The sequence below is a fragment of the Oncorhynchus gorbuscha genome, linkage group LG24 (genome assembly GCF_021184085.1).
Source record: "Oncorhynchus gorbuscha isolate QuinsamMale2020 ecotype Even-year linkage group LG24, OgorEven_v1.0, whole genome shotgun sequence".
NCBI classification, from domain to species: Eukaryota; Metazoa; Chordata; class Actinopteri; order Salmoniformes; family Salmonidae; genus Oncorhynchus; species Oncorhynchus gorbuscha.
The window spans coordinates 21,563,344-21,589,677 of record NC_060196.1 but is presented as its reverse complement, the minus strand read 5'-3'; the positions used below and the strand labels follow the sequence as shown (position 1 = coordinate 21,589,677).

General features: G+C 43.8%; 1 protein-coding gene and 1 pseudogene across 2 annotated transcripts in view; one reads left to right on the top strand and one right to left on the bottom strand.

Moving 5' to 3' along the window:
* Nucleotides 1-4,682, bottom strand: part of LOC124012170 (small conductance calcium-activated potassium channel protein 3-like) — a 46,093-nt gene extending 41,411 nt beyond the window's left edge. The window contains exons 1-3 of the mRNA XM_046325647.1: nucleotides 4,118-4,682; nucleotides 3,527-3,622; nucleotides 2,943-3,224 (exon numbers count right to left, since the gene is read on the bottom strand). Coding sequence (XP_046181603.1) covers nucleotides 2,943-3,224; nucleotides 3,527-3,622; nucleotides 4,118-4,573 — 834 coding nt within the window. The 5' untranslated portion in view covers nucleotides 4,574-4,682. The remainder of the gene's footprint in view (nucleotides 1-2,942; nucleotides 3,225-3,526; nucleotides 3,623-4,117) is intronic.
* Nucleotides 4,683-9,529: 4,847 nt separating this feature from the next.
* Nucleotides 9,530-26,334, top strand: part of LOC124013395 — a 29,814-nt pseudogene continuing 13,009 nt past the window's right edge. The window contains exons 1-9 of the transcript XR_006834859.1: nucleotides 9,530-9,757; nucleotides 13,066-13,205; nucleotides 13,427-13,471; nucleotides 13,620-13,729; nucleotides 13,848-13,927; nucleotides 22,864-23,031; nucleotides 23,178-23,373; nucleotides 25,051-25,137; nucleotides 26,122-26,231. The product of XR_006834859.1 is annotated as a neuronal acetylcholine receptor subunit alpha-7-like (transcript). The remainder of the gene's footprint in view (nucleotides 9,758-13,065; nucleotides 13,206-13,426; nucleotides 13,472-13,619; nucleotides 13,730-13,847; nucleotides 13,928-22,863; nucleotides 23,032-23,177; nucleotides 23,374-25,050; nucleotides 25,138-26,121; nucleotides 26,232-26,334) is intronic.

The window sequence follows — 26,334 nt, the reverse complement described above, 5'->3', positions numbered from 1 at the left end:
GTCATCTGGGACTAACTTCGTTAGCTTGATGGCTAATGTTAGCAGCTTAGCTAGGTTAGTGTCTCTTTCAAGCAGATTTTAACCCGTCAGTTAAGCGGGATTCTGGAACAAGAAATAGCGATCCTAGCTGTTAAACGCTAACCACGTCGCAGAATCCATGCAAAAACAAGTTTGGTATTTATGTTTAACAAAGATTGGTTTTGCTTTAGTTAATATAAACTAAATGTTTCCAGCATACAGTGGCTTGGCCACTCAAGGACATTCAGAGACTTGTCCCCAAACCAGTTCTGCGTTGTCTTGTCTTGGCTGTGTGCTTAGGGTCATTGTCCTGTTGGAAGGTGAACCTTCACCCCAGTCTGAGGTTCCGAGTGCTCTGGAGCAGGTTTTCATCTAAGATCTCTCTGAACTTTGCTTCATTCATCTTTCCCTCGATCCTGACTAGTGTTCACCGCTGAAAAACATCCCCACAGCATGATGCTGCCTCCACCATGCTTCACGTTAGGGATTGTACCAGGTTTCCTCCAGACGTGCCGCTTGGTATGCAGGCCAAAGTGTTCAATCTTGGTTTCATCAGACCGGAGATTCTTATTTCTCATGGTGTGAGAGTCATTTAGGCAAACTCCAAGCTGGCAGTCATTTGCCTTTTACTGAGGAGTGGCTTCTGTCTGGCCACTCTACCATGAATGCATGATTGGTGGAGTGCTGTAAAGATGGTTGTCCTTCTGGAAGGTTCTCCCATTTCCACAGAGGAACTCTGGAGCTCTGTATGAGTTACCATCGGGTTCTTGGTCACCTCCCTGGCCCTTCTTCCCCGATTGCTCAGTTTAACTGAGCGGCCAGCACTAGAAAGAGTCTTGGTTGGTCCAAACTTCTTCCAATTAAGACCTTCAATGCTGCAGAAATGTTTTGATACCCTCCCCAGATCTGTGCCTCAACACAATACTGTCTCGGAGCTCTACGTACAAATTCCTCACATGTCCTCAACTGGCAGCTTCATTAAATAGTACCCGCAAAACACCAGCCTCAAAATCAACAGTGAAGAGGCTACTCCGGGATGCTGGCCTTCTAGGCAGTGTTCTTCTGTCCAGTGTCTGTTCTTTTGCCCATCTTAATCTTTTATTTTTATTGGCCAGTGAGATATGGCTTTTTCTTTGCAACTCTGCCAAGATGGCCAGCATCCCGGAGTCGCCTCTTCACTGTTGACGTTAAAGACTGGTGTTTTGCGGGTACTATTTAATGAAGCTGCCAGTTGAGGACTTTTGAGCGTCTGTTTCTCAAACTAGAAACTCTAATGTACTTGTCCTCTTGCTCAGTTGTGCACCGGGGCCTCCCACTCTTTCTATTCTGACATCATAACCGCCATCGATAAGAGACATTACTGTGCAGCCGTATTCATCCATCTAGCCAAGGCTTTCGACTCTGTCAATCACAACATTCTTATTGACAGACTCGACAGCCTTGGTTTCTCAAGTGATTGCCTCGCCTGGTTTACCAACTACTTCTCTGATAGAGTTCAGTGTGTCAAATCGGAGGGCCTGTTGTCTGGACCTCTGACAGTCTCTATGGGTGTGCCACAGGGTACAATTCTCGGGCCGACTCTCTTTTCTGTATACATCAATGATGTTGCTCTTGCTGCTGGTGATTCTCTGATCCACCTCTACGCAGACGACACCATTCTGTATACTTCTGGCCCCTCCTTGTGTTAACAAACCTCCAGACGAGCTTCAATGCCATACAACTCTCCTTCCTTGGCCTCCAACTGCTCTTAAACGCAATTAAAACTAAATGCATGCTTTTCAATCGATCGCTGCCCGCACCTGCTCACGCCGTCCAGCATCACTACTCTGGACGGCTCTGACTTAGAATACGTGGACAACTACAAATACCTGAGTGTCTGGTTAGACTGTAAACTCTCCTTCCAGACTCACATTAAGCATCTCCAATCCAAAATTAAATCTAGAATCGGCTTCCTATATCGCAACAAAGCATCGTTCACTCATGCTGCCAAACATACCCTCGTCCTATCGATCCTCGACTTCGGTGATGTCATCTATAAAATAGCCTCCAACACTCTACTCAACAAACTGGATGCAGTCTATCACAATGCCATCCGTTTTGTTACCAAAGCCCCATACACTACCCACCAATGCGACCAGTACGCTCTCGTTGGTTGGCCCTCGCTTCATACTCGTCGCCAAACCCACTGGCTACAGGTTATCTACAAGTCTCTGCTAGGTAAAGCTCCGCCTTATCTCAGCTCACTGGTCACCATAGCAGCACCCACTCGTAGCACGCGCTCCAGCAGGTATATCTCACTGGTCACCCCCAAAGCCAATTCATCCTTTGGTCGTCTTTCCTTCCAGTTCTCTGCTGCCCATGACTGGAATGAATTGCAAAAATCTCTGAAGCTGGAGACTCACATCTCCCTCACTAGCTTTAAGCACCAGCTGTCAGAGCAGTTTACAGATCACTGCACCTGTACTTAGCCTATCTGTAAACAGCCCATCTACCTACCTCATCCCCATACTGGTATTTATTTATTTTGCTCCTTTGCACCCCAGTATCTCTACCTGAACATTCATCTTCTGCCGATCTACCATTCCAGTGTTTAATTGCTATATTGTAATTACTTCGCCACCATGGCCTATTTATTTCCTTAACTTACCTCATTTGCACTCACTGTATATAGACTTTTTGTTTTCTTTTGTTCTACTGTATTATTGACTGTATGTTTTGTTTATTCCATGTGTAACTCTGTGTTGTTGTGTGTCGAATTGCTACGCTTTATCTTGTTCAGGTCGCAGTTGCAAATGAGAACTTGTTCTCAACTAGCCTACCCGGTTAAATAAAGGTGAAATAAAATAAATAAATAAAAAAGTAAGTAACTAACATTTGAGGGAGAGGTTGCATAACTTGCATGGTGACAAATGTTGACCTCTGACCTTGTTGAGGGCGCCAATGCTGCGCGAGGCGGTGTCTGTGTAGAGTCGGCTGTGCAGCATCAAGGCACGACCCAGGAGGTAGAGTCGCAGGAACATGGGTAGAGCCAGCACGATCTCCAGCTCTGTCTCTGACAGCGTGGGGGACATGGCTTGCCATGTCAATGGGAGACCCACTGGGAACGGGTGCACCGCCGCAACAAACAGCTCAAGGGCGATCAGGCTCACCCGCTCCGTTGTCATGGCAATTTGCCAGTCCTCTGATCCGTTGTCATGGATGTAGAGCTAACAGTGATGGGAGTATGGGTACACAGCCATGTCAGAGTTAGAGCATAGAGGAAGTACAGTTCATTGAGAGTGTAGTCAAAGTGTAATACATGATATAATGAGTAGTACCAGACAAGGTTGCCTTCTGTCACCATCTACTTTCCCCATTAGCAATAGAACCTCTACTATAGTCTGGTATATAACAAAAAATATTGCAGAGTAGAATGACTTCAAAGTATCTAAGCTGTGGGATCACATAAGCTAGTTTAAGATAGTGAGAGTATGGGCAGTGTAGTAAGTAGTCAGAGAGGTGAAATTACCTGCACCTCACAGATGTGGTAGGCAATGACCAGACCCAGCAGGATGAGAGAGGACAGACTGATAACAGACTTCATAACCATAGAGTATATAGAGCTCTGTAGGGGAAACATGTCGTGGACACACTTATCTTAATGTACAGTAAGCTTCATTGTGGCAAATATGCCTTATTTTAACAAGTTGGGATTCAATGAAGGCGCTTGACATTTAAAGGTAATTTATGATTTATACGATCTCCGCGAACACAGGAACATTTCCTTTAAAAGGCACATTGTCCACAGCGCTCCACAATGTGCCCCTGATTGATTCCTGGCCACAGTAACCTTAAGTCAGCAACAAATACTGAAGGCCTTCAAATAATGTTCTGTAAGTTTGAACTCAATAATCACCCAGGTGTCCCCAGCAGATCTGGGTTTCAAATAATTGAAAAAGCATTTCAAATACTTGATCTGTGCCTGGTTGAACTTGCATGGCTTAATAAAGCTATAAAAACAGTCCCAAAACTGCAAATTTGTCACTCCAGGCAAACACTCAAAGTATATATTTGAAAATATGTCAAGCATTTGAACCCAGGTCTAGTCCCCAGTGCTGACCTTACTGTAGACGCTCCAGGAGAGCTCTATCTCGGTGATCATGACCACCACTCCAAACATCCCCACAGCGAGTGCACAGTCATTCAGCCTCTGCCTCCTCTCAAACAGCGCCCTTCGGCGGACCAGCCTACGACCGATGCTCTGGGTCTTCTTGTGAGGGCAGTTATGGACACCATCCTTGTGATGCGCACCACTGGTCTCCTCACCACCACCAAAGGCGCCCTTGGCCTCAGACTTCGGGTGATTCTTGTCAGAACTGGGTGTTTGGTTGGGGGAATGTGGCTGGTAGTCATCTTTGGTTGTAATGATGATCTCAGGTAGACTCTGGCGGTCCTGCATCTTCATTGATGGGACCTCTAGCCTTCGACCTCCTTCACTGGGTGGCCCACTTTCTGTTTCCCTTAAGTCCATTTGAGACATGTGGAGTCCTTTGTAGGGTGACTGAGTGGATGTCATGTCCTGCTGGCGCCTCTGTGGGCTTGCCTTTTTGGTTTTACTCCCCCAAATCCGATCCTTGTGCCCTGCATTCTGTTCATTCCCTGCTGGCTTCTTGCCTCTCTTTTCCTTGTGGACCTCCTTCCCCCTAACCTTTTCCTCATTGTCTCCCCTTCGGGGCGAGGAGCGGGGTGAGGGTGACACATATTGGCAGCCGTTGTAATATGAGAGGGTGAGTGATGACTGGGTTCCATCGAGCCACACTGAGTGATCTCCCCCTTTTTGACATGAGTAGTTTCTTCCGCACTGGATGCCAAAAGCAGGAGGGGGAGGGACCACTTTTGATGGAAGGAGGGGATGTTGCTCCTCCTCCTCCTCATCTCCATGCTGCATTGTCAAGTTCATAGAGGGAGAGGGCTCCATCTAGAGATTGTTACAGGTGTTGAGTTATTATATTTGAACAATTTTATGGGGTTTGGAAAGAGATAACTGTGAGAGAGTGCAGCCAGTTTATGGAGTGAAAACAATGAAAATGTATGAGTGGGAAGCATACAAATACACAAACTCTATTGTAAAAAAGGGGACGTTGTAATGCCTGTGGAATGCTGAGAGTTCACAGAAGACATTCATACTATTCACAGTTCACAGTAAACATGAACACAAACCCACTGGGCAAAAACTGGTTGAATCACTGTTGTTTCGGTGTAATTTCAACCCCCAAAAACTATGTGATGACATTGAATCAATGTGGAAAACTGATTGGATTTGCAAAAAGTCGTGAAAGGCATTTAGTATTTTTTTCACCCAACTTTTAACCTAAATACAATGACATAGACATTGAACTGATGTCTGTGCGCAGTGGGAATGTTCCTCTGTGATAATGGTTGACTTTATATAGACATTTTCCTATGGGTTTTCCATCCAAGATAATATGATAAGACAATGGAAACCTGTTGGAAAAAAACAATGTCAGAAACATTGATCTAGAAACATTGTAGAATTATTGTATAAAACCCTCATTTAAGTTATTGCAGCACCTGGTAATCTTACAGTCATAAATATTCTTGCCAAATTACTGTTAAAACCAAATTGATTCTGCTCAGTCTTACCTCTCCACGTATTTCAGTTACTTCCAATTAAGTTTTAAATTCCACTGTTGTTGGTTAAGAACTCTTAAATGCCCCTGTTCCTTTAACTTCCTCAGATTGTCTTTTAGTCCATCTCCTTAAAGTCAACACAAATTAAATGAAGCATCAGTTAAATAGATATTGGTTATTACCTTAGGATAATTAGGTGACAAAACTACTATTCAGATCAAAATATATTCAGTCTCTCTCAGAAATAACTTCATAAGAATCCAGCTCCCTTCCAGCAGACATAAGGGTTATGAACTATAATCCACATAGCAGCATATAAACCATATGTCCATGGATATCAATTGTATTATGACTCGTTTATTTAATTATTTTCCAGTATTAAGTTGTCCATCATGACGTCTTTGTTTAAGCTGGGTTTATTACTGTAAGATCCACAGTTTCAGTTGTCCCTGGTTACATGGCAACGTTTCCTCTGACATCATTTTTCATCAGGTTGGACAGCGCTCTTGCCTCTGTCCTTTTGCTTGTGTGTGTGTGTTGAAGAAGGGAAGAATAGTTGACATTTTATTTTATTGAAGGATAGGCATTACTATTCTCCAAGCTGGCAATTTGGATCTTTTCCCATTTAATCTAAGAGTGAGTGATGGTCCTGCGTATCAATGCAGGGGAGGAGATTATAGAAATATGGCAGATTAATCAAGTTGGTTTGAGAGTCAGATATCTGATACTTAAGAGCTTCTGAAATATTAAATATGTCACCCTTTAGCCTGACAATGTGGAGAGGAAAATGGTTTTGGAATTAAAGTTATAACAATGACATTCACCAACATTTATCTCTATCTATTAATATTTGACAGATGGGGCTCCAGTTAACAGAGGAAGTCAAGGAGGAGGGGTAGGGAGAGGAGGATAAAGACAGGTATTGTGTAATCAAAATACAACACATAATCAGAGAGAGAGAGAGAGAGAGCTGTACACAGAGGTCTAATCATCTAGCCTGTATTACAGTTACACAGCTGGGTGTAAAATAGATGAATTAGGGTAAGTACTCTGTTCAAGGGTACACTGCCAGGGTATGCAATCTGGGACTGGGAGCTGAACCCCAAAACACTACAGTTCACTTCCCATCGCTCCATGCTATGCTGTGACTATAGAACAGGATTCCAAAAGCCACACCAAAGCGAAAGACTCACCTTCACTTATTATAGGCATCCTTAGTGAAGAAGATAGGAAACATGTCACGCCCTGACCTTAGAGAGCCTTTTTATTTCTCTATTTGGTTAGGTCAGGGTGTGATTTGGGTGGGCATTCTAGTTTTTCTATTTCTTTGTTGGCCGGGTATGGTTCCCAATTGGAGGCAGCTGTCTATCGTTGTCTCTGCTTGGGGATCATACTTAGGCAGCCTTTTTTCCACCTTTAGTTGTGGGATCTTGTTTGTGTGTAGTTGCTTTCTGCACTACATGTAGCGTTACGTTCATTTGATATTTTGTTGTTTTTTCGGTGTCATTTAAATAAAAGAAAGATGTACGCCTACCACCCTGCACCTCGGTCCAATCCATCTCTAAACATACGTGACAAAACATTCGAACAGGAACCGCTCAAATGTAGATAGTAGCCTACCAGAAGAATGCAATGGGACAGGTGAAAGGCATTCATCGAGAGATAATCCATCAAGAAAAGGCTACTTTGAAGTGAGAAGTCAAGACCACAGATATATGATAATATACTTGTTGTCGATAATACCCTATTAGGTGGGGGAGTTGTTAGCGTAGTATAACTCCCTAATCCAATCAAGAGAGTAATTAAAAACCCAAAGCACAGCACGACTAATGGTGTGGCGCGGGAAGTAGGGGTGCTGAGGGTACTGCAGCATCCCCTGAAAAATCTGAATAGAGAAAAAAGTTATTTAAGTAAATGTCTCACAAAAGCAGTGCACTGGGCCTTTACTAAGTCCTGTATTATCAGACCCTAAACATCTTCCCGCGGCTATGCCCTATTCCCTATAGTGCACTGGGCCTTTACTAGTCCTGTATTAGCAGACCCTAAACATCTTCCCGCGGCTATGCCCTATTCCCTATAGTGCACTGGGCCTTTACTAGTCTTGTATTAGCAGATCCTAAACATCTTCCCGCGGCTATGCCCTATTCCCTATAGTGCACTGGGCCTTTACTAGTCCTGTATTAGCAGACCCTAAACATCTTCCCGCGGCTATGCCCTATTCCCTATAGTGCACTACTTTTGACCAGAGCCTCCTTTCCTTCACCCTCACCTCATCACAGCTTTGTCAGAAATAGTTATCTTGAATGTAGTTTTTGTATAAACCACCAGATGTCAGCCACACCCCAGTGGCTGCCATGCGTATTTATTTTTTATAGCTAAGGTGTTATGGTTTTCATTTTAGCACAATATAATAGTACATAATAGGACAGACACCATATTTTAATCAGACTTTAGTTAATTGGGTTTACATTCAAATTATGGAGGTATGTAGTTTCAACAGGATTCATCTAACATTATCTATTACAGGTAACCATACAGGTAACTGACAAAATAAAGGAAATTCTTGAGTAAATTAGGGATTTAAAGTACATTGAATGAAGGTGCTTCCACACAGGTGTGGTTCCTGAGTTAATTAAACAATCTCAATTAAAACATCCCCATCATGCTAAGGGTTTGTTTAAAAATGCGGGTCTCAAAGGAGCATAGGGGGTTTAAAGGGTGTGTGTGTGTGTGTGTGTGTGTGTGTGTGTCAGCCACCAGATCTCAACCCAATTGAACACTTATGGGAGATTCTGAAGGGGCGCCCTAGACAGTGTTTTCCACTGCCGTCAACAAAACCTGTGGAAGAATGGTGTTGCATCCCTCCAATAGAGTTCTAGACACTTGTCGAATCTATGCCAAGGCGCATTGAAGTTGTTCTGGCGGCTCATCGTGGCCCAACGGCCTATTAAGACACTTTATGTTGGTGTTTCCTTTATTTTGGCAGTTACCTGTATATCCTTGTTGTTTCATGCTTGTTGCAGTTTTCTTTACTTCACCGACACCGATGCTTTCTCCCCCCCATTCTATACAGGCCATTCTTCATTGTGTGCACCCATGAGTCATGAGTGAATCTGTGCCTCTAGGGCACACGGGATGTCTGACAACACCCCAAGAGCCGTGGATAGCAAAGGGCAGCAGAAGTAATAGTGTAATCTATTATACGGTCCCTATCTCAGTTTCTCTCCTCTCCCCTTCCTTGCATCAGCACTTCATGAGAACGAATGAGGAGTGGAGTTTAACTATGCACATTCCTGGGCCCCCATGCAGAGCCCAGCACTTTCTCAATTAGACGAGAGACCATCTGTCCTGCTGATTCAACCCCCCCCCCCTTCCCCCAAACAGAGCTACTTCCCCACCACACACATCCAAGCCAAAACCACCTCACCTATCTATCACCTCGCTCGATCACTCACACACAGACTAGTTCTCCCCTCCATCAACTCTCTGCTCCAGTAGACTGTGTTTCCCACTGTGCAGCACAGACAAATCCGGAGATTGGACCCAAGAGGCATATTTTTATGCACGCACACACACACACACACACTTTGTCAATTAAGATGTTTACTCAAATCAATCAGGTGGGGCTATTTTTCTTAAAAAGGTCCCCATCCATTTTTGTCCTCTCATGCTCTCCTCCTTGGCTCCACCTCCCAGGGAAGCAGAGGGATACGATTAGGGAGGGGGATAGGAGAGAGAGAGAGCAAGAGAGTGGGGGGAGAGCTGACTTGTGTCTAGAATCAATCAGTTGTTTTTTTCTTCCACTCACTCACTGCATTTTTCCAGACGGCATGTGCGAGCTTAGGCTCTGGACCTCATTTCCTACCCCCTATCTCTCTGTCCTGCTCTCTCTCTATACCCTTTTTTCTGACTAACTCATTCATTCCTTCTCATGCTTTGTGGATGCAAATCAGGGGAATTCCTGCCTTTGTATCCAATCTCCCTGTCCGTGCCGCCTCTCCTCTTATCCCTATATCCAGGACCCTCCAAAGCCGGTCTGTCTCAGCTCCATTAGAAATGTGGTGCTCTGTGGCTCTGGTTGTCTGTGGATTCTCTGCTTTGGTCCAGGGTAGGTCTGCCTCTCTATTTACTCTCTGACTACATTGCAAGATTAGAGTTACAAAGCCAGAGGGAAAGACTAGGAAAGGATCACTGGAAAGGCGGAGAGGAGGATTGTGAAGTGTATGTGTGTGTGAGTATTTTTGTGTTCTCTCAGTGTTTGTGCTCTTGTTTTATGTTGGTCTGTGTGTATATGCCTACCTGTGTGCCTAGTGAATACAGAAGTCTACAGTTATTCAGAACCTGATGTGATGTGGTCCTCAACGTAAAATACACGTTGTCTGTTGCAGTTTCGGACAGAAAAAGAAAGAGAGAGAGTTGGTATATAAAGCGAGAGAGATGGGGAGACATGCTTTATTAGAGAAAATGCTGCAATCATACATTTCACAACCTCCCTCACTCTTTCACCCTCTATTTTCTCCAAAATCTCTGTGGACAGAGTGCAGTATAAATGGGATTGAACCAGCAGGGAACAGACAATTATCAATGGTGGCACGTCAATTGAATACCATTATAGATCTGGCTCGTTGTTATGTTGTTATGTATGGACATGTTGCTGCAACAGAGAGAGCAGAGTATAGCTGTAAGCAGCAGGATAGATAGGTCGCTAAGGGAGAGGAGAGGTATTACTACATTATATCAGAGGCTGTCTGCCCTGCAACTATGTAAAGAGCTACTGAACTTTCCTCAACGCAAAATCGTGAATCATTTCCTGACCGTAACCTTTTGTAGAGATTCTTGTTACTTTCCCGGTGAAAAATGGTTCTTGGGACTATTGACACACAGTGGTAAAGGATAATAAAACAGCTAGAAGTACACAGACCACTGACAGAGCGCTTAATATCTGTTTGTACACCAAATGGATTTGAAATGACACGCAACAACCAAACACATATAGGGCAAAATAGTAGGACTAAAGTTATGGGCTAGGAGGTTAAAAGACAAAAGCAAATACACTAGACAAGACAATACCTGAGTGGCACAGCGGTCTAAGGCACTGCATCTCAGTGCTAGTAGGCGTCACTACAGACCCTGGTTCGATTCCAGGCTGTATCACAATTAGCCGTCATTGGGAGTCCCATAGGGCGGCGCACAATTGGTCCAGCGTTGTCTGGGTTAGGGTTTGGCTGTCATTGTAAATAAAAATGTGTTCTTAACTGACTTGCCTAGTTACATAAAAATAAATAAATAATAATATATAAATCACATTAAAATATTTAAAATCCACTGACTTTTTAGCTGACACATCGGATTGTCAAATGTTTGCCTGCCGACAGTACTTACTTAGCACCTCTGAACAGAGTGTCGACAGTCAATCTCTTTTGTGATCACACAGCATAGACCTTGACGTCGTCAGCCACTCAAGCCTCGTTAAAATACTCCAAACCAGAAGGTGCTGCTTAGTTTATGGTCTAGATTTCAATGTTAGCTAGCTAGCTGCAGTAATGTTATTATTTTGTAGAAAGCCCTTGTTGATACTAGCCATATGGTCACAGCTAGGTACCTACCTAGCAAGATGACGAAGAAACAATTGAATTCACTCTCCATAATCCCATACTGCCAGTGCTAACCCATAGCCAAATGTTTAACTAGCTGGCTAAGGACACTGCTCTAACTCGGAAGCCAACACAGGCAGCTGTTTCATGGAAACTAATCCATTGGGATTTAATTATAATGTCAATACTAGCTACAGTTGAAAAATGGGGGACACATTGGGAGGGATTTTAGACCATTCCTCCATACAGAATATTTCCAGATCCTTGATATCCTTCATTTGCATTTATGGACTGCCACCTTCAATTCAAACCAAAGTTTTGTTCGGAGACTGTTGATTTTGTGGCCAAATAATACTTTTTTTTGTGGGTTTTGATGTTTGTTTAGTGTCAGTGTCTTGCTGGCAGAAGAAACCAGGGTTTTGACAAAACTATCCTGGTAATGTGTAAAGTTCATGATGCTAAATAGCCGCATAACATTAAAGGTCCATCACATTTGACAGTAGGTATAGGGTTAGTTTCTGCATATGAACCTTTCTTTGGACACAAAACCTACCACTGGTGTGTGTGGCTAAAGAGCTCTATTTCCATGTCATCCAACAAATGTAAATTGCTGGAGTTTGCTAAATGGCATTGGAACTTGGATTGAAACTGGTGCTGTGGTCAGATGACATGAAAATAGAGCTCATTGGAAATATTCTGTATGGAGGAATGGTCTAAGATCTCTCTAAGATGTGTTCTCCAATCTAATAAAACATTTTAGAAAAAGGCTCATTGCCGATATCCTCGCAAGTTGAGGTATTGAAAGGAGGGGTGCTAATGACTATGACCCCTATCTTTTTGAGAATTGTTTTTATTAATAGTTAAACAAAATGTCCCAATTTTCTGGAGCATACAATATAGCTCAGTATTTGTATTATTTATTTTATACATTCTTTTTTGTTCATTTTTTAAATCAAGGGTGGCAATAATTTGACCTGACTGTATGTAAATGAGTCTCCACAACACTATTATGAAGCAAATCCTTTGAACATCATGCCTTATTTAATGATTCACCCACGCGTACTTAAATTTGTAGTGCTTCACGGGTTTTACACTTACAAAACTGCTTGATTATTCATTAATTAAGCATTGAGAAGGTGTGCCTGCAACTTTCGCTGAGGTTCCTCTCATCCTCCACTAATTTCCCCGATTCCTCTTCATCTTTACTTATCCCACATACTTTCCTCTTCTGTCCATGCCCCCTCTTTTGTATGTCACCGTGCTTCTGAAATCTTCTACTCTCCTCTCTCTTTCCTTCCATCTCTCGCTGCTCCATTCTTCTCTGTCCATTTTCCCTTCTCCTCCCACTGGGCAAAAAACTGGTTGCATTAACATTGTTTTCACATAATTTCAACAAAAACATGTAATGTGATGATGTTGAATCAATGTGGAGAACTGATTGGATTTGCAAAAAGTCATCAACGTAAGAGGATTTCAATTCTTTTTCACCCAACTTTTAACCTAAATTCAATCAATGACATGGTGACATTTCTTTGTTGATTTCACGTTGTAGTTGATAACTCAACCAAATGTAAATCAAAACTAGACATTGAAATTACATCTGTGCCCAGTGGGCAGTCCTCTTCATGCCGGTCCTCTTTTTTATCTTCTATATCGCCTTTTCTGAAATCTTTTCTTAAATCTTCTCTCTCTGCTCCCTTCTTCTCCGTACATATTCCCCTTTCCATGGCCCCTCTTTTGTCTTCATCACCTCTATTCTGAAATCTTCTATTCTCCTTTTCTCTCTTTCTTTCCATCTCCCTCTCCTCCCTTCCTCTCTCAGTGTCGATTCAGGGCCCTCACCAGAGAACCTTGTTGAAGAACCTTCTGAAGGACTACAATCGAATGGAGAGGCCGGTGGGCAATGATTCACACTCCCTCACAGTCTTCTTCACTATCAGTCTGATGCAGATCATGGATGTGGTAGGGATCAATGTTCATATTACATTTATGTTATTTTATCCGTCTGCTTGTCAGTACGTCGACCTGTCTGTTGGTGTCTTCGTCTATACCTGTGCAAACTCTGCTCTGTTAAAGTAAATATTCCACTGCAACTTCAAAAATGACTCAGAATTCTTTGAGGCATGTCTCTAAATATAGCTCCTTAGAAGAAGAATTGACTCAAAATGATTTACATATTATAGGATGAGAAGAATCAGGTCCTCACCACTAACATCTGGCTTCGGATGGTAAGCACAGCACAGCTTCAAGTGATTGGCTGTCGGAGTGAGAGTGAATGTATTGTATTCTTCTCAGTGGACCTTCTTAGTTATATATTCAGTTGAAGTTGAATTAAATTGCCATGTCCAATATATCCAGTCTGAGTCTATCTTCCAGAGCTGGTTTGATCATTATCTTCAGTGGAACCAGACTGAATACCCTGGAGTGAAAAACCTTCGGTTCACAACTGACCAGGTGTGGACGCCAGACATCCTCCTCTACAACAGGTAATACACCTATGGTCCTATTCATATCGTCATGCATCACATGCATGTGTTTTAGGGTTTTAAAACACTACTGTCCAGAGTTTGATCCACCCTTTCCTTTCTCTTTCCCTTTCCTCAGTGCAGACGATGACTTTGACTCCACCTTCAAGACCAACGTGTTGGTCAACTCCAGTGGCTTCGCGGAGTATCTCCCTCCAGGTGAGTCCCTTTCTATCTTTCCTACTCTGTTGATATTACATACAGTATCTGTTATGCTGGTGAATGAGGACCCAAAAGCGACTTAACAGAAACAGAGTCTTTATTCCAGTCTTAAACAAAAACGATAATCCTGGATATATCTTAGGTAAATACAAAACAGGAAAACTGAAATCCACTCGTCAGTAGAGAGGAACGACTGGAGACGCGACCACAGACTGCAGGTCGCTTCGGGAAGGCACAGGCCGTAGCTGACATAGACACCTGCTCACACGCAGCATCTGAAGAAGGCAAAAACACGACAAGGCGGAACAAGGACACAGAACAGCAAACATCAAACAAGGATCCGACAAGGACAGAAGCGGAAAACGGAGGGAGAAATAGGGACTCTAATCAGAGGGCGAAATAGGGGACAGGTGTGAAAGAGTAAATGAGGTAGTTCGGAGAATGAGGAACAGCTGGGAGCAGGAACGGAACGATAGAGAGAGAGAGCGAGAGAGGGAGGGGGAGAGAGAGGGATAGAAAGAGGGAAAGAACCTAATAAGACCAGCAGAGGGAAACGAATAGAAGGGAAGCACAGGGACAAGACATGATAATCAATGACAAAACATGACAGTACCCCCCCACTCACCGAGCGCCTCCTGGCGCACTCGAGGAGGAACCCTGGCGGCAACGGAGGAAATCATCAATCAACGAACGGTCCAGCACGTCCCGAGATGGAACCCAACTCCTCTCCTCAGGACCGTAACCCTCCCAATCCACTAAGTACTGGTGGCCACGTCCCCGAGAACGCATGTCCATGATCTTCCGTACCTTGTAAATAGGTGCGCCCTCGACAAGGACGGGGGGGAAGACGAACGGGGGCGCGAAGAAAAGGCTTGACACAGGAGACATGGAAGACAGGGTGGACGCGACGAAGAGAGACACGGAACGGACCAATGAACCGCGGAGTCAACTTGCGAGAAGCTGTCGTAAGGGGAAGGTTACGAGTGGAAAGCCACACTCTCTGACCGCGACAATACCTAGGACTCTTAATCCTACGTTTATTGGCGGCTCTCACAGTCTGCGCCCTGTAACGGCAAAGTGCAGACCTGACCCTCCTCCAGGTGCGCTCACAACGTTGGACAAAAGCCTGAGCGGAGGGAACGCTGGACTCGGCGAGCTGGGACGAGAACAGAGGAGGCTGGTACCCAAGACTACTCTGAAACGGAGATAGCCCGGTAGCAGACGAAGGAAGCGAGTTGTGAGCGTATTCTGCCCAGGGGAGCTGTTCTGCCCAAGACGCAGGGTTTCGAAAAGAAAGGCTGCGTAATATGCGACCAATCATCTGATTGGCCCTTTCTGCTTGACCGTTAGACTGGGGATGAAAACCGGAAGAGAGACTGACGGAAGCACCAATCAAACGACAGAACTCCCTCCAAAACTGTGACGTGAATTGCGGGCCTCTGTCTGAAACGGCGTCTAACGGGAGGCCATGAATTCTGAACACATTCTCAATGATGATTTGTGCCGTCTCCTTAGCGGAAGGAAGCTTAGCGAGGGGAATGAAATGTGCCGCCTTAGAGAACCTATCGACAACCGTAAGAATCACAGTCTTCCCCGCAGACGAAGGCAGACCGGTAATAAAGTCTAAGGTGATGTGAGACCATGGTCGAGAAGGAATGGGAAGCGGTCTGAGACGACCGGCAGGAGGAGAGTTACCTGACTTAGTCTGCGCGCAGTCCGAACAAGCAGCCACGAAACGGCGCGTGTCACGCTCCTGAGTAGGCCACCAAAACCGCTGGCGAATAGAAGCAAGCGTACCCCGAACGCCGGGGTGGCCAGCTAACTTGGCAGAGTGAGCCCACTGAAGAACAGCCAGACGAGTAGAGACAGGAACGAAAAGAAGGTTACTAGGACAAGCGTGCGGCGACGCAGTGTGAGTGAGTGCTTGCTTTACCTGTCTCTCAATTCCCCAGACAGTCAACCCGACAACACGCCCTTCAGGGAGAATCCCCTCGGGGTCGGTAGAAGCCACAGAAGAACTAAAGAGACGTGATAAGGCATCAGGCTTGGTGTTCTTATTTCCCGGGCGATAAGAAATCACGAACTCGAAACGAGCGAAAAACAACGCCCAACGAGCTTGACGTGCATTAAGTCGTTTGGCAGAACGGATGTACTCAAGGTTCTTATGGTCAGTCCAAACGACAAAAGGGACGGTCGCCCCCTCCAACCACTGTCGCCATTCGCCTAGGGATAAGCGGATGGCGAGCAGTTCGCGGTTACCCACATCATAGTTGCGTTCCGATGGCGACAGGCGATGAGAAAAATAAGCGCAAGGATGGACCTTATCGTCAGAATGGAAGCGCTGGGACAGAATGGCTCCCACGCCCACCTCTGAAGCGTCAACCTCGACAATGAATTGTTTAGTGACGTCAGGAGTAACAAGGATAGGAGCGGATGTAAAACGCTTCTTGAGGAGATCAAAAGCTCCTGGGCGGAACCGGACCACTTAAAGCACGTCTTGACAGAAGTAAGAGCTGTGAGAGGGGCAGCCACTTGACCGAAATTACGAATGAAACGCCGATAGAAATTAGCGAAACCGAGAAAGCGCTGCAACTCGACACGTGACTTAGGAACGGGCCAATCGCTGACAGCCTGGACCTTAGCGGGATCCATCTGAATGCCTTCAGCGGAAATAACAGAACCGAGAAATGTGACAGAGGAGACATGAAAGGCGCACTTCTCAGCCTTCACGTAGAGACAATTCTCTAAAAGGCGCTGGAGTACACGTCGAACGTGCTGAACATGAATCTCGAGTGACGGTGAAAAAAATCAGGATATCGTCAAGGTAAACGAAAACAAAGATGTTCAGCATGTCTCTAAGTACATCATTAACTAATGCCTGAAAGACAGCTGGAGCATTAGCGAGACCGAACGGCAGAACCCGGTATTCAAAATGCCCTAACGGAGTGTTAAACGCAGTTTTCCACTCGTCCCCCTCTCTGATGCGCACGAGATGGTAAGCGTTACGAAGGTCCAACTTAGTAAAGAACCTGGCTCCCTGCAGAATCTCGAAGGCTGACGACATAAGGGGAAGCGGATAACGATTCTTAACCGTTATGTCATTCAGCCCTCGATAATCCACGCAGGGGCGCAGAGTACCGTCCTTCTTCTTAACAAAAAAAAAACCCCGCTCTGGCGGGAGAGGAAGAAGGCACCACGGTACCGGCGTCGAGAGAAACAGACAGATAATCCTCGAGAGCCTTACGTTCGGGAGCCGACAGAGAGTATAGTCTACCCCGAGGGGGAGTGGTCCCCGGAAGGAGATCAATACAACAATCATACGACCGGTGAGGAGGAAGGGAGTTGGCTCTGGACCGACTGAAGACCGTGCGCAGATCATGATATTCCTCCGGCACTCCTGTCAAATCACCAGGTTCCTCCTGAGAAGAGGGGACAGAAGAAACAGGAGGGATAGCAGACATTAAACACTTCACATGACAAGAAACGTTCCAGGATAGGATAGAATTACTAGACCAATTAATAGAAGGATTATGACATACTAGCCAGGGATGACCCAAAATAACAGGTGACCTGAGCGGCCAGGGTCTCAACGGCATGACGAGCAGCAGACAATTCCTGCTCGTGTCTGCCGAGCATAGCTCCCTGGATCTCGACGGCAGTGTTGCGAGAATCCGTAGTCGCTGGGTCCATTCTTGGTCGGATCCTTCTGTTATGCTGGTGAATGAGGACCCAAAAGCGACTTAACAGAAACAGAGTCTTTATTCCAGTCTTAAACAAAAACGATAATCCTGGATATATCTTAGGTAAATACAAAACAGGAAAACTGAAATCCACTCGTCAGTAGAGAGGAACGACTGGAGACGCGACCACAGACTGCAGGTCGCTTCGGGAAGGCACAGGCCGTAGCTGACATAGACACTTGCTCACTCGCAGCATCTGAAGAAGGCAAAAACACGACAAGGCGGAACAAGGACACAGAACAGCAAACATCAAACAAGGATCCGACAAGGACAGAAGCGGAAAACAGAGGCAGAAATAGGGACTCTAATCATAGGGCAAAATAGGGGACAGGTGTGAAAGAGTAAATGAGGTAGTTAGGAGAATGAGGAACAGCTGGGAGCAGGAACGGAACGATAGAGAGAGAGAGAGAGAGAGAGAGAGAGAGAGAGAGAGAGAGAGAGGAGAGAGGGAGAGAGGGAGGGGGAGAGAGGGAGGGGGAGAGAGAGGAATAGAAAGAGGGAAAGAACCTAATAAGACCAGCAGAGGGAAACGAATAGAAGGGAAGCACAGGGACAAGACATGATAATCAATGACAAAACATGACAGTATCAGTCAAACGTTTGGACACACCTACTCATTCAAGGGATTTTCTTTATTTGTACTATTTTCTACATTGTAGAATAATAGTGAAGACATCAAAACTATGAAATAACACATGGAATTATGTAGTAACCAAAAAAGTGTTAAACAAATCAATATATTTTACATTATTCAAAGTAGCCACCCTTTGCCTTGATGACAGCTTTTCACACTCTTGGCATTCTCTCAACCAGCTTCATGAGGAATGCTTTTCCAACATTCTTGAAGGAGTTCCCACATATGCTGAGCACTTGTTGGCTGCTTTTCTTCACTCTGCGGTCCAACTCATCCCACACCATCTCAAATGGGTTGAGGTCGGGTGATTGTGGAGGCCAGGTCATCTGATGCAGCACCATCACTCTCCTTCTTTGTCAAATAGCCCCTACACAGCCTGGAAGTGTGTTTTGGGTCATTGTCCTGTTGAAAAACAAATGATAGTACCACTAAGCGCAAACCAGATGGGATGCCATATCGCTGCAGAATGCTGTGGTAGCCATGCTGGTTAAGTGTGCCTTGAATTCTAAATAAATCACAGACCGTGTCACCAGCAAAGCAGCTCCACATCATCACACCTCCTCCTCTATGCTTCACAATGGGAACCACACATGTGGAGATCATCCGTACACCTACTCTGCGTCTCACAAAGACACGGCAGTTGGAACGAAAAATCTCAAATTTGGACTCATCGGACCAAAGAAAAGATTTCCCCTGGTCAAATGTCCATTGCTTGTGTTTCTTGGCCCAAGCAACTTTCTTCTTATTATTGGTGTCCTTTAGTAGTGGTTTCTTTGCAGCAATTCGACCATGAAGGTCTGATTCACAGTCTCCTCTGAACAGTTGATGTTGAGATGTGGTGTTACTTGAATTCTGTGAAGTATTTATTTGGGATGCAATCTGAGGTGCATTTAACTCTAATGAACTTATCCTCTGCAGCAGAGGTAACTCTGGGTCTTCTTTTCTTGTAGCAGTCCTCATGAGAGCCGGTTACATCATAGCACTTGATGGTTTTAGCAACTGCACTTGAAGAAACTTTCAAAGTTCTTGAAATTTTCCTGATTGACTGACCTTCATGTCTTAAAGTAATGATGGACTGTCGTTTCTCTTTGCTTATTTGAGGTGTTCTTTCCATAATATGGACTTGGTCTTTTATTATTCCACCCCTACCTGTCACAACACAACTGATTGTCTCAAATGCATTAAGGAAATTAATTCAACAAATGAACTGAAAGGCCCACCTGTTGAACCTCATGAAGCTGGTTGAGAGAATGCCAAGAGTGTGCAAAGCTGTCATCAATGCAAAGGGTGGCTACTTTGAAGAATCTCAATTATAAAATATATTTGTTTAACACTTCTTTGGTTACTACATGATTCCATATATGTTATTTCATAGTTGTGGTGTCTTCACTATTATTCTACACTGTAGAAAATAGCAAAAATATAGTAGGTTTGTCCAAACGTTTGGCTGGTACTGTATATATATATATATATATTTTAAAACTTTGGTAGTGGCCTTTTCTGTATCAGTGGGTATGTGTGTCTCCCTATCTGTTTTGTATAATCTCTCGTGGACAGACACATGTAACATAAATGGTGTCACAGTGTCTGTCAACAGACTGTGGGATCACACAACTAACGGAGAACTTTGTTCCGGTGCGCAGATTTTGTCACTGATCATTTGGAAAAATCACGATTTCGCAGGTGTTCGCATCTTTTGAATTTCTGAAGGGGAAGGGATATTTGGCCCATAGACTTGTCCATAACTTGCAGACGGAATGGGGTGGAGCTACCGATCTGCTTCTGCTGTTCGTTGTGATATATTTTCTAACACATCTGCACCAAGAACTTAATTGAGCATCTGACGCAATTACGCAAGATTTTAGTTCTGGGTTTCCGATTATTCTTAATTATGACATCAATATTTGAAACAGCATCCTCAGCTACTGTAGCAACAAATCCCAATGCACAGTGTTTCTTCTATATGGGAGATATTTACCCCTCTCAAATTTTAAGACCAAATTGGTTGAATCCTCTCAGACTTCTCCCCCAACCCCACATTAAAAGACTTCTGGGGTCCAGTCCCTTGTGCCAGACTAAACCAAAATGGCCTTTTGAAGTCAAGTCAAGGAATGGGTGCAAAGAAATTCCATAATTTCTTATTCAGTGGATATGTTTATTTATAAGGTGGTGAATGTAAACACAGTTGGATAATTAAATGTTGTCAGAAGGGGTGATATGGGGCTGTGTCCCAAATTGCACCCTATTCCCTATATAGTGCACACATTTTAACCAGGTCCCATAGGGTGCTGGTCGAAGTAGCGCACTACGTAGGGAATAGGGTGCCATTTGGGATGAAATCATGATGATGTCGTGCATGGAGAATTGGGACTGCGACACACACAGGAACGCTATACTATACAGAATATCAAAGATCTGATCTGGCCACTCGTCATAAAAGCCTGTGTAATTACTGGGGTCCATTTGGCCTCCATTTGGTCTGGAGATAAAAGACTATGGGCTCTGTATGCCAGGGAGGGTTTGGGAGCTTGACTCCTGGGTAAATAATTAAAAAGCAGCAACCCTCTGGAGCTCTCGTGGTTTTTAATGGTTTAGGAATAGTTTTCATAGCTCAGATGAGATATGATAGAACTTTAGGTGGATGGTAACATTTGAAAATAGTTTTCATATATAGCTCAGATATGATGCATGGTGTATTGGCAGGATGGTGTCTTAGGCTGGTTCCCAAACGGTGCCGTTTGGGACAAACACTAAGGGAACGAAAGGAAATAGATTTTGAATGCTGGGGTGATCCATCTTGTTTCCTGTGCAGAGGTTGTCTTTCAGGGAATTCTCCAGAGATTTAAGATAAAAAATACAGTATGAAGTAAAGAATCTTGAGATATTGGTTGCAGTTTTAGAGGACATTTTGGTCAAGCATTGTTGCTTGTCGGATCAGCTTTTAGAGTAACCTAATTATTAGCTTAGAGGATCTGTTACAGAGCTGCAGGAGAGCAGTACATTGCAAATGGAAGTAAATGTAGCTTTTAGCTAATTGGTTTAGTTTTAGGTTTAATGAATCTAGAGAAAACAATAAGTTATTACAGAGCCCTTACAACAGCACAAAGAGGTGAATTGTATATTGGACTGTTCATTCTTGACAATTTCACGGCTCAGAGACTATAAAGCAATGCCATTATGAGCGGGGAAAAAACAACTACTGAATGAAACTACATTTTAAATCTTGCATTGGGAATTTGATATGTGAAGTGACTACGTTTTATAATTAATGCTGGATTTAATTTGGTTTGATTGTCAACTTCTAAACCATTAAAATTGCTTTTCAGACCCTTATCTGTTTTTCTAAAGCTTAATTTGCATATCTTGTGACTCATAATTCATATTTTTGAGTGCTGTTTGGAAGACTACTTTGGCAGTTTGGTTGTGTGCACTACTGGACAACGCAACAGGCTTGATTTGTTCATTTCAGTTTTTACTTTGCCAGCGATCTCTCTCTGTGCATCGATTGTGTTGTACTTTGTGTGTCTGTGTGTGTGTGGTTCTGTATAATGAAAATGTTGATCTGAATAGTCTGGATAAGCTGTCTGCAGAGTAGAGATCAGTGTCACTTTCTATATGGCACTCTCTGGGTACGTCCCACCAATATATCTCCTTTCTCCTGAAGTGTAGACTCATTCACTACTTTCCACAAATCTAAAAGCATTGGATTGGTGGAGGCAGGGGCCAGGCTAAAGGGAATTTACACCAGTCATTTCCTTTAAAATCAGTGAAGGAACGTGAACAAGTGCAATATGGTAAGAGGGAGAGATAATTGGGACAGTCACTCACTCTTGTACTGTTGTCATGTTTAACTGTGATTAAGTACTGATCCCTCCAGAGTGCTTAAAAATAGGTGCCAGAACAAGGAGATACAGTATGTGCAAAGTAACATTTTTAAAAGTGTAAGTGAACAACAAGCAAAATGTCTCTAATTTGCTCTCACAATCTCCCACTGTATGGATGTCTACACAGTGTACAAAACATTAGGAACACCTTCCTAATATTGAGTTGCACCCACTTTTGCCCTCAGAACAGCCTCGATTTGTTGGGGCATGTACTCTACAAGGTGTCGAAAGCGTTCCCACAGACGCTTCCCACAGTTGTGTCAAGTTGGCTGGATGTCCTGTCCGGGTGGTGGACCATTCTTGATACACATGGGAAACTGTTGAGAGTGAAAAACCCATCAGCGTTGCAGTTCTTGACACACTCAAACCGGCACTACCATAACCCATTCAAAGGCACATCAATCTTTTGTCTTGCCTATTCACCCTCGGAATGACACGCATACACAATCCGTATCTCAATTGTCTCAAAGCTTAAAAATCCTTCTTTAACCTGTCTCCTCCCCTTCATCTACACTGATTGAAGTGGATTTAACAAGTGACAGCAATAAGGGATCATAGCTTTCACCTGGTCAGTCTGTCATTGAAAGAGTTTCTTAATGTTTTGTACACTCAGTGTATATCTCCTATATGTCACGCTTTGCATCCCTTTTATCAATCTCTTTCCCTGTATGTCAGGGATTTTCATGAGCACATGTAACGTGGACGTACGTTGGTTCCCCTTCGACATCCAAAAGTGTGAGATGAAGTTTGGCTCATGGACGTACGATGGCTGGCTGATGGACCTACAAATGAACGAGGCCGACATCTCTGGTTACATGTCCAACGGGGAATGGGACCTAGTGGGTGAGTGGGATTGGACTGCCCTCCTAAATTTCTGTTATCAATTGCTCAACTTAAATTGTTAACTAAAAGCTAGAAGTTTTATGAAAATTCCCACTTTATTCTGTCCCTTACCTTTTCTCTTTTTTTCCTCACCTCACTCACTCAAGGAGTGCCAGGCACTCGTAGCGAGGTGTTCTATGACTGCTGTAAGGAGCCCTACCCCGATGTGACGTTCGTTGTGACCATCCGCCGGCGCACTCTCTACTACGCTCTAAACTTGCTCATCCCCTGTGTGCTGCTGTCCTCCATGACCCTACTTATCTTCCTACTGCCTGCCGACTCTGGGGGAGAAGATCTCTCTGGGTGAGCAGAGAGGAGAGGGTGGATGATCCAAGAGGGATGGATATTTTTCTAAAAGAAACAGAGATGAGGATGGAGGACAGCAGCATAGAGAGGAGGAGAAGGGGAAAGGCATTAGAGAGTGAAGGAATAAGAAGATGACAGGGGAGAGAGAGTAGATTGATTATAGTAAAGGGTGAAAACTAAAGAGCGGAGGAAAACAAAAGACCTAGAAGAGTTTTGGGTATGTGTAAAACGTTTAACCTGATTTGAGGATGCATTACAGTGCATTGTATTACTGGAAAATATGCATAATCCCTCACACCACAGCCAATTAACCTATTGATGTAATTAAGCCCAGGAATTGATTAGGGAGAGAGAGCGTACATACACACAGCCTTCCAGGAATTCAGCTTGATACCATGCTTGATGAACAGGTTAAGGAATTTGGTGCCAAGATACAGCCTGGCTGATACCCGGTTATGTTGTGCAACACAAGCTATGTACCCAAAACCCACCGTGGTGTGGAGAGGCAGTTCTCTTTTAAACTCTCATCGAGTCTCATGTTAAAGGTAGAAATTGCACCCAGTTTTGCCTTGGCGCTGATTGATTATCACCCCCAAAAATATTCCCCCAGGGAAGTTGAGACCTCTTTCTGTTTAGATTTGAAAACTAACAGTTGTAAAGCAAGGGGGCAGCGCTCACGGGCTATTTGTATGGGTGTTTCAGCGAGACGGACATAGAGGGGAACCAACCAGTGTAAAAGCACAGCCCCCTTCATTATTGACACCATCTGCGGCCCAAATGGCACCATATTCCCTTTATAATCTACTACTTTTGACAAGGGCTCTGGTCAAAAGTAGTGCACTACATGGGGAATAGGGTGCCAACATCAAAGGAGCCTCTCCAGATGCTGAAGTCAGGAGGACTTGGAGTTTGGTATCAACCAGGCTTGCCAAGATAAGCATATGGCCTTACATGAGAGCCACTGTCCATCTCTTCTGTGACATTCTTTAAAGTTAAATTCTACATTTCCTCTCGACCCTTGAAGTGACACTTGTTTAATCTATTGACCGACTCACTTGAAAGATGTTTGTTTTATCGGCTTGCTTCTGCACCGTACCAGTTATGCCAAGAAAGCACTTGGAAAATGTGTGTGTGTGTGGGGGGGGGGGGGGACAGAGGTAATGGGAGGAGATGAAGATTAGATCTGGTGAATGAAGAGTGAGATGGGGAAGAGAGAGGGAGCAGAGACAGCCGGGGTAGATGGATTGCTAATATAGGGTAAGCATATGTGTGGGTTAGAAGTAAGGCTCCACTAAGGGCAATTGAAGAAGAGGAATGGTCCAAAAGTAATTCACTTTGAGTATATTACTCTGTCACACTTTGCATCAGATCGAACCAAATCTACTCGTATGAAGTTGAAATCAATTACGTTGGCTTGACTGGCAAAGAACATAAAATATTTGCCAAAAGAGATGCCTATAAGGTTTATCTTTACAAATGTCGATTTCTGGAGGCTCGCCCGGGATCAAACCTGATTGAGGCACAGATGTTAATAAATGTGTGAGGAGTGGTGTGTGTTGTAGTTGTACTGAGTATCACACACATTTTATTACCCCTAGTCAGTTAAAATGGAGATTGTGCTCAGCAGCCACTCACGGTTTTATACATTTTCAATATCTTCCTCTCTCTGTTCAGGCATCACTGTGCTGCTCTCGCTCACGGTCTTCATGTTGCTGGTGGCAGAGATCATGCCAGCCACTTCAGATTCCATCCCTCTCATAGGTGTGTTCTCATACAGTTTGTTGTTTTGGCTCTGTACTCCAGCACTATGGATTTGAAATGATACAATGACTATGAGGATAAAGTGCAGACTGTCAGCTTTAACTTGAGTGTATTTTCATCTATTTCGAAATTACAGCACTTTTTGTGCATAGTCCGCCCATTTTAAGCAGACCAATAGACTTATATATGTATTAAAGAAGAAAAAAAATAAGTATTTGGTCCCATATTGATAGCACGCAATGTCTACATCAAGCTTGTGACTCCACAAATTTGTTGGATGCATTTGCGGTTTGTTTCAGATTATTTTGGGCCTAATAGAAATCAATTATAAATAATGTATTGTGTCTTTTTGGAGTCACTTTTGTTAATAAGAATAGAACGTGTTTCTAAATACTTCTACAGATAATCGTGAATGACTCATGAATAATGATGAGTGAGAATGTTAGAGGCACAAATATCTTATCCCCAAGACATGCTAACCCCTCACCCTTACAATAACATGACATGTGCGTCTAACTTTCTCACATCATTATTCACGATTCATTCAGGATTATCCGTAATCATGGTAGCATCCACATTAATGTAGAAGTAAATCCAAAGTGCTGGAGTATATAGCCAAAACAACATGTAACTGTCCTAATACTTTTGGAGCTCACTGTATGTCTGTTAAGAGTGTAGTGTGTGTGTTTGAAATAATTATCCCAAATGTTGGTTAGTTCCTGGTGATCTAACCATCTGTTTGTCCTTAACTGTAATTGACTAAATAAATCGTAAAGATTCAATGGTGGAAATGATGTACGGTGAGCTCACTGCAACCAGACAGATGAGTCACCCCCCTTTGACTACTAAAACACAAATCCAGCCCATTAAAGCCCAAGAAAAATGTCATGATCAGCATGAAAACCACTGTTAGCATTATTGTTATTACAAATGGCTTCCTCTCTCTACTCTAATTGTTTTCTCTCTTTCCTGCCCCCCTTTCAGGACAGTACTTTGCTAGTACTATGATCATTGTTGGGATGTCAGTCATAGCTACAACGGTGGTGCTGCAGTATCATCACCACGACCCAAACGGAGGCCAGATGCCCAAATGGGTAAGGCCAGACCTCATGCTGTCCAAAGACAGTTACATTTGACATTTTAGTCATTAAGCAGACACTCTTATCCAGAACAACTTACGGAGCAATTTTCCTTACT